This window comes from Camelina sativa, chromosome 12 (genome assembly GCF_000633955.1).
Source record: "Camelina sativa cultivar DH55 chromosome 12, Cs, whole genome shotgun sequence".
Classification (NCBI taxonomy): Eukaryota; Viridiplantae; Streptophyta; class Magnoliopsida; order Brassicales; family Brassicaceae; genus Camelina; species Camelina sativa.
Window position 1 is genome coordinate 3,862,049 of NC_025696.1, and position 10,174 is coordinate 3,872,222.

The 10,174-nt window shown below is 37.9% G+C and overlaps 3 protein-coding genes across 4 annotated transcripts in view; 2 read left to right on the forward strand and 1 right to left on the reverse strand.

Moving 5' to 3' along the window:
* Positions 1-2,237, forward strand: part of LOC104729986 (calcineurin-binding protein cabin-1-like) — an 11,344-nt gene extending 9,107 nt beyond the window's left edge. The window contains exon 11 of the mRNA XM_010449037.2: positions 2,194-2,237. The gene's annotated coding sequence lies outside the window, so the exon portion shown is untranslated. The remainder of the gene's footprint in view (positions 1-2,193) is intronic.
* On the forward strand, positions 29-6,719 carry LOC104729985. The gene is made up of 13 exons (XM_010449036.1): positions 29-238; positions 444-1,007; positions 1,440-1,672; positions 2,043-2,253; positions 2,448-2,603; positions 3,376-3,533; positions 3,622-3,814; positions 3,970-4,361; positions 4,535-4,715; positions 4,860-5,083; positions 5,170-5,833; positions 6,047-6,101; positions 6,415-6,719. The coding sequence occupies exons 1-13, from the start codon at positions 29-31 to the stop codon at positions 6,549-6,551; spliced, it is 3,378 nt and encodes a 1,125-aa protein (XP_010447338.1). The 3' UTR covers positions 6,552-6,719.
* LOC104729987 (carotenoid cleavage dioxygenase 8, chloroplastic-like) lies at positions 6,730-9,617 on the reverse strand. Of its 2 annotated transcripts, none has more exons than XM_010449040.1 (6): positions 9,204-9,617; positions 8,026-8,793; positions 7,678-7,868; positions 7,400-7,589; positions 7,143-7,245; positions 6,730-7,070 (listed from the first exon to the last, which is right to left on the reverse strand). In XM_010449040.1, exons 1-6 carry the CDS (start codon positions 9,516-9,518, stop codon positions 6,925-6,927), a joined length of 1,713 nt encoding a protein of 570 aa, XP_010447342.1. In that variant the 5' UTR covers positions 9,519-9,617; the 3' UTR covers positions 6,730-6,924. The 2 variants fall into 2 exon arrangements, with proteins under 2 accessions (XP_010447342.1, XP_010447340.1); XM_010449038.1 differs by having other exon boundaries at positions 8,011-8,793.

The following is a 10,174-nucleotide window of genomic DNA, read 5'->3' on the forward strand; positions in this document are numbered from 1 at the left end:
TGATGTGTTGTTTTATGTGCAGAATGGCATGGTTGCCCCAAGAGATTGTGTAGCTGGTATACAAGCTTTGCTTTTGACAGTCATGTCATATATCGTGAGGCATTTTCTTTCTAAGAGATATTCAGATTCTCAAAATGCTGATGGGATTGAAGAAGAGAAGAAGTCTTGCTTTCTCGATGCAGCTATTGGATTCTGTAAACTTCAACACCTTGATTCTACCATATCTACTAAACATCAAGTAAGACATGGTTTACTACCGTTTTTTGTTTTCTTTCGATTTTTTGGTGATATGTGATGAATTTGGGGCTCTCAGTTTGACATACTTAGGCGTGTCTGTTTGGTGGACAAATTAATAATGTTATCTTACAATTATCAGCCATGATGATAAAAGCTACTTTGGTCTGCTGCTTTGTAACAATGGACTCTCTCAATTTTCTTTTTAGGTTGAGTTGATCATAGGTCTCCATAATTTGCTTGCTGAATATGGGCTTTGCTGTGCTGGTATAAATTGTGCGGGGGAGGAAGGAGCTTTTCTTAGATTTGCGATTAAGCATTTATTGGCTGTGGACATGAAAGTCAAATCCAGTATTAACTCCCCAGATGGTCTTGATATGGCATTGCCTGACAAATTCTGCAGAAATGAAATAAAATCATTTCTCGCAGAGGTGCATGTTGAGAAAAACGGAAACAATAAAACAGATTCCAAGAATGATGGTTGTGAAGGACAAGTTGATAAAAGGGAAAAAGAACAGTCAGAAGAAGAAAGCAAACCGATTCCGGAACACACTGAAGAAGTTGCTGAAGAAGAAAAAGATGAACTTGAGTTGTCGATCAACAACGCTTTAGATCAATGTTTTTTTTGCCTGTATGGTCTGAATCTTAGAGTTGATGGTTCCTACGAAGATGAGCTTGCTGTGCACAAAAACACTAGCCGGGGAGACTATCAGACAAAGGAACAATGTGTTGATGTCTTCCAGTACATACTACCCTATGCCAAGGCTTCATCTGTGAGTGATCTTTCCTTAACTTTTGTAGGTGCATTTTCATGTGTGTGATAAGTGCGTGCCAAAGTTTATTTTCTTGTACTTGGTGCTAATTTTTTCTGTGAGTAGATGAAATCATATTGCAATCTACCAAAACATCTATTTACTTTCTGTAGCTAGGCTCACATGTCAACTGGTGTTTACCAAATAATGTATATAGATTTAAGCATGCATGGCACACACAAATTATAAGGTGTTGCAAGTTGTGTTCAGTACATGAGTTGTACCAATAGTAACTCATGCAGCTTATACTTGCAAAATATTTAGTTTTTGACAAATAAGTTATAAGAATGCATCCACATGATAATACAGAATGTGTTGCTAGCAGTATTCAATACACGTACTGTGTTTTTAAGATAGACTCTGGTAATCTTATAACTGTCCTTCCTGTTTCAGAGAACTGGTCTAATTAAACTCCGAAGAGTCTTGAGAGCAATAAAAAAGCATTTTTCACGACCACCAGATGATCTCCTAGTTGGCAATGTGATAGATAAATTTTTAGATGACCCTGATTTATGTGAAGACAAACTCTCAGACGAGGCTGGTTCTGAAGGATTCCTCGAAACCATAATTAAATGTATAATTCCCAGCAGAACTCTCAGTGAGTACAAGGTATCACTGCTTCACAGGTATAACCAAGCATATTTTTGTTATGAATTCCTCTTGCCAAAAATCACATCCATAGTCTGAAATCGTTTTAGCTGATTTTTTGCATAATCAATAATAATACTGTTGAACAGAGGTAACCATGCAGGATGATCTGAATGTTTATGTATATTCTCTACCCTAAATATCTCTATGAATTTCACATGTCTGATTTTTGTGACAAGCAGACAATGATGAATAAGAATAAGTTTCCTAGAATTTTGTTCTTGTTCTCGTTGGAAAATGATGAACCACGAAAGAGAATTTCTGCCACTGCCCAAAAACAATTATTTGATTTTTAGATATATATGTAATGTTGGAATACGTAAGAATGTTGTATTAACTTGCTTGCAGTTCCGACCCATATTTGGACGTCTACCGCAACTTGTATTATTTCCTAGCTCAGTCTGAGGAAGTTAGTGCTAGTGATAAGTGGCCCGGCTTTGTTCTCACGAAGGAAGGAGAAGAGTTTGTACAGCAAAATGCAAATCTATTCAAATATGATCTGCTTTACAATCCTCTGCGCTTTGAGAGTTGGGAAAAACTTGGCAATATATACGACGAGGCAAGTTCTTTCAGTCATTCTTGTTGTTACTGTCATTATATGTCAACTTCTAGAATATTTCGAATTTATACCTTTAAATAGCTAAGGAGTAGTGAAAAGGATTTACAGAGGGTGGCTTTGTGTCTATGGGTAATGGGTCTTTATTCATGTTTTGATAATTAATTGCGTATCCCATTTGGTTTCACTTAAATCAGGAAGTAGATTTGTTGCTAAATGATGGGAGCAAGCACATAAACGTTGTTGGATGGCGGAAGAATTCCGCTCTTTCACAAAGAGTTGAGAAAAGCAGAAGAAGAAGCAGACGTTGCCTGCTTATGAGTTTGGCATTGGCAAGGTCACCAGATCAACAGGTTATATTTGCCACCTTCATCCATGCTTTATTACTAACCAGATGACAGAAAATAGATGTTGCTGTTTAGTTTTTTTTGGTCAAACCGATTTTTTAATTCAAACCTTAGAAGGTAGCTGTTACAACTGAAAATAGATGTTGCTGTCTCGTATGTCCCCAATTACCATGCTTATAGGTAGTGCCACTTAAGGGAATATGATATCGACTTGAAAATCAACATTAAATATAACTGAAAGGGAAAACACTTAATTGACGATTAGTTTGATGATATTTCTAATAGGAGAGAATGATAATGTGATGTAGTATTCTCCATTTTTCAGCTGTGATTAGAACTAGTTGACCATAGATGTAAAGATTAGGTTGAAAGAGGTTATGAGCAAGCTTTTAGCCATACACAAGCTAGAGACGCTTTTGAACCTATCGGAGCCTACCTATTCTTTTCCCTAAATATTTTTACTCATATTTATAATGTTATTATTGCTAACTTGAAGTCTTGAACTACCTACCAGATTTCTGGTGGAAGCTTTTAGTAAGTTTTAGTAAAATGTGAATTTTCGTTAAACCAAAAGAAATCTTACTTTCTATAGAGAGAATAAGTTATAAGCTTGATGATATAATTTTGAGGATACAACATTGAGTAAAACGTGCAGGAATAACCAAGTACATCTTGTATTTTCATGGAGAATTGGGTTTTTGGAGAGTTGTCAGTTTTATTCATGTAGTATATTAGAACTACCTGTTGATGATGTTTATGTATTGATCCTCTATTGTAGTCCGAGATACATGAGCTTTTGGCGCTGGTATACTATGACAACCTTCAGAGTGTTGTGCCGTGTTATGATCAGCGGTCTGTGCTACCCTCCAAGGATGCGACGTGGACTAGATTTTGTGAGAACTCAATGAAGCATTTCAACAAAGCTTTTGCACATCGGTATAGTTTACTTGTCATTAAAACTGTGTTCACTTTGGTCGATTGCTTAAGAGGCTGAGAATTTTTTTTATTAACCCATCCTGTACAGACAAGACTGGTCTCATGCATTCTACATGGGAAAACTCAGTGAGAAGCTTGGGCAGTCGTATGAAATTGCTTTATCCTATTATGAGCAAGCCATGAAATTGAATCCGTCAGCCGTTGATCCTGTGTATAGAATGCATGCTTCTCGTCTGAAGCTGCTAAATGCGTGTGGGAAACAGAACTTAGAAGCCTTAAAGGTTTGTAATTGACGCTCTATATTTTCAACTTGTAACTACAGCATCGCGGTTTCCACAGAAAAGTTATGTGTTAATTCAGTCTCAGTTTAAGAAGTCCACTATTAGTTCACTTTTTTTCTTTTGAGGTCCTTAATAATTTCCTGTCAACCTTTCAGGTCCTCGCCTTGTACTGCTTTGATGAATCTATAAAGGATACTGCTATGACAATCATTGGTACAGCGACTTTTGGATCCTCCCGTACACTAGAAGAAGGTCGAGATGGAAACTTGGAAGCAAGTTATGCTAAAACTGGAGAAGGATCAATTCAGATGGAAGGGGTATGGCATATGCTTTACAACGACAGCCTTTCTGCACTGGGAATATGTGTAGAAGGAGATCTTAAACACTTTCATAAGGCGAGATACATGCTTGCCCAAGGGCTGTATAGAAGGGGTGGGAGCAGTGATCTGCAAAGAGCAAAAGAAGAACTCTCTTTTTGTTTCAAATCATCCAGGTCAAGTTTTACGATCAATATGTGGGAGATTGATGGCATGGTTAAAAAGGGAAGGTGCAGATACATTCTTACCTTGCCCTTAAAATTTTGACTTAATCTTTGCTCTATAAGAGGCTGTGTAACACTGATGATTAAAATCAGCTTCTGAGAAACAATATGATAAAATGGATGTCTAACTGTTTATGATTATGGGAATCTCATGTATAACTTTCTCTGTTTCTATTTAGGCGGAAAACTCCAGGTTTGGCTGGTAACAAGAAGGCTCTTGAAGTTAATCTGCCAGAAAGCTCACGGAAATTCATTACTTGCATCCGTAAATACTTACTGTTCTATTTGAGACTATTGGAGGAAACTGGAGATGTCAACACACTAGAACGAGCATTTAATTCTCTTCGGTCAGATAAGAGGGTAAGGACGTGATCAATTTTATAAAAGACTTTGCTAGTAGTACCTTTAGTACCCCTTTTTAACACATGACATGAAATTTGATCATCATCAGGTTATCATAAGCTTAATATTGTTTGCTAAATGCTCTACAAATTTTGAATGCAGTTCTCTCTATGCATTGAAGACCTTGTACCAGTTGCAATAGGAAGATATGTAAATGCACTGGTTTCCTCGATGAGTAGGGTTGAGTCTGCAGAAGCAAAAATCAACCCTGATAGTAACTTAGAGAAAATATTTTCCCTCTTTATTGAACAAGGAAGCATATGGCCAGACATATGCAATTTTCCTGAAACAAGAGGTCCAGAAACCTCAGAAAACAGCTTATACAGGTAATCAATTTTGCATGAGGCATATATATATATCCCTGCTTGGGCATTGGATTTTTGCGATCTGATATTGATTTTCCCTTTTGCAGATATTTACATCAATACATCGTATCTCTTGAACTAGACAACAAGGTTGAGACCTTGGAAACCATAAATGAAAAGATTCGAAAGCGTTTCAAGAATCCAAAGTTGTCTAATAGTTTTTCGGCTAAAGTTGGAAGACATGCTTCTCTTGCTTGGTGCCGAGCTCTGATAATAAGCTTGGCATTGATTACCCCCTTGCAGCAAGTATCCTCAGCGGAATGTCAAGCAATAACTCCACCATTTGGTATACTGAAAAACAAACGGGTGCTTTGTGTTGATCTTCAGTCAGAATTCTGGAGTTCTTCATTCGAGGATCCCTCAGAATCCCAAATGCTTGAGGCAAAATGGCGCCCTGTTCTGTACAAGATCAAGAATGTACTGATTACCAATAAAGTTGTGGAGGAGAATCTGGAGATCGCTAACTCCCTACTTAAAAGTTGCTACAATTTCTTCCGAGAAACTGCTTCAGTGACACTCCCTTCTGATATCAACCTCTATTTCGCACTGCCTCAACTATCAACAGCTGGAGAACTTCTTCCAGGCAGTGAAGGAGTTGAAGTCATTGATGTAAGCATCCCAAGGAAGCTTCTTTTGTGGGCTTACACGCTTTTTCATGGACATTGCGGTAGCATCTCTCAGGTCGTGAAATATATGGAAGAAAATACCAAGGTATCCAGTCTGCTCATTATTTTAGTCTTTAGTCTTCTTTTTTTTTGATATAAAAGTCTTTAGTCTTTTAACTTGCAAAACCTACTCACCTAGGTTACGGTTTCTAGACTACAACAGTCATATTCATTTGCATACTTGTTTTTTTTAGACTTTTTGCTAGATATTGAAGTTTGGTAAGAGTCATTTATTTAGAAACTGTTTGTGATATCGCAGCCAAAAATGAAGAGAGGAGCCTCAACTTCATCAGTGGTTCCTTCGGTTCAATCAGGTTAGTTACTCGACATGTTTTGAAATGTAAATCCAATTTGAATCACGAAAACCTTGATAGAAAAATTCTTGTGATTCACTGGACTTCCACTGTATAATGCTCTCAAGAGACAGGGCCATGTTCCTGCATGATGAACACTCCTTAGATCGCTCTAAGCATGGGGACTCGTTTAGATAGCTGAAATTGATTTAAATTATATGTTTGTATCCTGCGGTTGATTGCCAGAGAGAGAGAGAGTGCTTTTACTTTGTCTCTTACCCCAAAGATCTTAAACCAACCCCATGAAACTGAAGTCATATTTTCTAATGGATAGGTGGAAGCAATGAACTCGACGCTGCTCCTAAGCCTGTGCAGGTGATAGTACCCGACACTGCTCCTAAGCCTGTGCAGGTGATAGTACCCGATTCGTTGGGTGGGGATAGTTCTGTCTCTACACCTGCACCATTGTAACAGAGCTTTTCTAATTTCTTCTTTTCATATTGTTGTAACATGATTTCAGCTAAGGGGAGAAAAAGAAAATAGAGTAAATTGTCATATAGCGTTTCTCAGTTGGGTGTATATTAATGTATTGTTAGATGATGTAATTTAATTATAGCAAGAATGGTCAATCTATTGCAATTTTGATAACTGTATCCACCAATCCGTTACTTTTATTTTGGGTTTGTACATTACAGATAATATGATTAACTATATGAAACAAAAACATATACAAGTGGCAACAATTTACAAAACCTGCAACATGTATTAATTATACAGATGTGTATGAATAAATATTACATATGTTGTGTTTTGTATAATGAAGGTATCGTTGTTGAGATTGTAGTCAATGTTTGGGGATCCAACAACCATGTAAACCATAAGGTAGACCATAAGGAAACGTGGCTCTTGCTATTTCTTCAAAGGAGCTTCCATCGAGCAAGATTGCAAAACTTCCTCCATTTCCTTCACTTACTAACGATATCACCACTCCTTCACAAACCGAAACAAAAATATTAAAACTCATATGGAAGAAAGCCTAATAAATCTGTGTTTTAAACTAACCATCATCCTCATGAATTGCACCGGGTCGAGGCACAAAGAATGGTTCAGATGGTATCATTCCGTGTTCATGCCAGTTCTTCACTTTTTTCTCCACAATATCAACCTGTCTCGTACAATTAATTATAACAACATTAACTTTTTACTATATACAATTAATAAGTATTCATTCAAGGTAAAGGACCTTTTCAAGTTAGGATTCACAAATTTTTGGTATGTACGTAACCATAGGATAAATAAACTTTGTGTGTACAACTTACCTTAGAGAGAGCATTGGGGAAATTACAAGGTCGTTGAGCACCGCATGCATAAACGTAACGGTATTTTTGACCCAAATGCAAAGGATTAATGCTGCACATATCCATTGCTCTCCCATGCTTCTCTGCCTCCACGGCGGTCTCTAGTCTCCCGTATTTGCTCCCGTCCAACGGTATCCTAAATCTCCCGATCCTAGCATAAGATTTACATTATATGTAATCAAGATTGAAAATATTATGTAGGTTAGGTAATTATAAACCCTTAAATAATATAATATTACCTAGCATCGGGTAAAACGTCCTGACCATGGGAGGAACGTAAGGTATGGAGACGGAGCATATCGAGTATCCGAGTATCTGCGTTATGTTCGCAACAATCTGCAATGATGACGGTAGCACCATTCTCATCTTCATCTTCGTACGCGTTTATGAAGTGAAACGTAACGTACGCTGGAACCTCCACACTCGCCACCTTAACCATATATATATATAAACGTTTATGTTTTACGTAATGCATATATATATAAAAATGCAAATTTTCCATAATATATGATCTAATCTACTATCTATAAAGACTATATAACCAATAAAATCCCTTAAAATAAATGAATTACATTATCGACTCTTACGACTTCTCCGGTGAGTTTGGACATGACATGAAGGAAAGCTCCGTCTTGGGGACACCACTCGAACTTGTAAAGTGGCGTCGGCTCAGCTCTAAGTAGATTCTTCACCGAGTACCTCAGGGGCATTTCCGGTACCACAACATAATTTTCCGTCACCGCAAACGAATGAACCCACCCGGGTCCCCACGACCCGCTCCGACACTTGACCCGCCCCACAACCTCTCTTCTATTCGAACCGGCCTCCATCCTCACGACCCGATAACCCGGTTTAACCAAATCCGGTATCAACGTCCACATCTCCGTCTCCGTCACGATCGGATGCGCTGACTGGATCATATGATCGGACAATCCGTCGTCGTATTCGAATTTACCGATCGTTTCTAGCGTCTCATGGTCGACCAGAATCGATCCTTTTTGAGTCTCAGTGAGACACATGACCCGCCCGTCACCGAGTCGGATCACCCCGGTGTTGGCGTTATCCGTTAAAGACTCACCGGAGAAAAGCCTCAAGATTTCTCCGATCCCGGAGAAAGGGTTCTTGAAGCTGTTTCTGATAGCCGGTTTAGGAGTCTCGGAGAACTCACGGTAACAAAGCCGATTGTGTTTCTTGGCGGCTTTGTAGGCGTCGGATTCAAGTAGACGGTGTCCGGCGAATACACGACCGCCGTCGAATTGGAGCTTGACGAGTGTGGAGTAGCCGTCGAAGAGGTGACGGAAATCGTGGTCGCCAATGTTCCATAGACCGGGACCGTTCCTTAGGTACGTACCATTCTGCATGTCATCTTTAACTCATTAATTTTACTGTCTCGTTTTTTACCTCTCATGTTTTTAATTTATGTATAGAGCATAACCTAGACTAAACTAATTATAAGTAGAAATTAGCTAATCTTTTTTTATTTAAATCCGAATCTTTCTTCTATAAACAGAACATGGCGTACTGATGTCTTAGACTTCTAGCTAGTAATGAAATCATGTATAGAAAAAAGTTTGAATACAAAATAGAAAAATATAGACGCAAGCATCGATATTTGTATAAAAGTTGTTTTGTCCGGTATTGTATATACACATGCATGTGCCAGTGAGTGTGTTTTGTGTGCACGATACGTATTTGTATGAATCTCCACAAATATATCTAAAAATATACTCCCAGCAAAATATAGAAAAATGGTAAAAAGACAAACCAGCCAAGTGGGTATCTTTCCTTGGAGAGTAAGCTCACCCTCCCACTTCTCTTGTTGTACACTTGTCCACGCAACATGACATCGTCTCTCGCCTTCCAACTTCTCTATCTCCGGTACCGGAGGCGGCATCGGTGAATTGATTACGGCTCTGGCTGCACCGGAGATCCTCCGAGCAAATAACCGGTGAGAGGCTTGGGATTTTGTTTTTATTTGTTGATCGTTGATGGAATTGTCGGAATAAAGAGTAGTGAGTCTAGTTGACGACAAAACATGATGATGACTCATCATTGCTTTGGTTGTGAACAAAGAAGCCATCTTGGCAGAGATTTTATTAAATAAATATTTGTAGGGAATTTCAGTGTACTGAAAAGAGGGCACAATATGAATTCAAGAAAGGAAATGAATTTTTAGTACTGAATGTTTGGTGCAACACATATGATGTATTTATAGGGTCTCGCTAAAGGGCTCTTATTACAAATAATGGATAGATGCTTATTCAAGTTGATATTATATATTAATTACTGATGGGGTTTGTAGGATATATACTACTTTAATAATATATGATACAATATTTTTGGTCATGTTCGTTTTGGAATTAGTGGTGGCATAGTTGTTTGCTTAAATTGTAGTGTTAGAATCTCTACGATTGATCTTTCTGTCCTATGATTAATTGATATATGAACTATTCAACTATTTCTCGTATGCCTACAGATTTCAGGGACGATAGAGACATTCAAATCAGTCTGACGAGAGGCATCCTCAAAACGTTCAGCTAATTAACACGTACAATATACGTTCTCTTAAAATTGGTAAGTGTGAGTGTCATCGAAATCATTTTATGTGTGAGTGTCAATACTAGAGCACTATCAAAATTAAATAAACGTGTAAGTAAAAATTTCTATTTTGTCAACGCGTAAATATGAATATATATGATTGATTTATATGGGTGTATTTTATATTTGACTATTCTG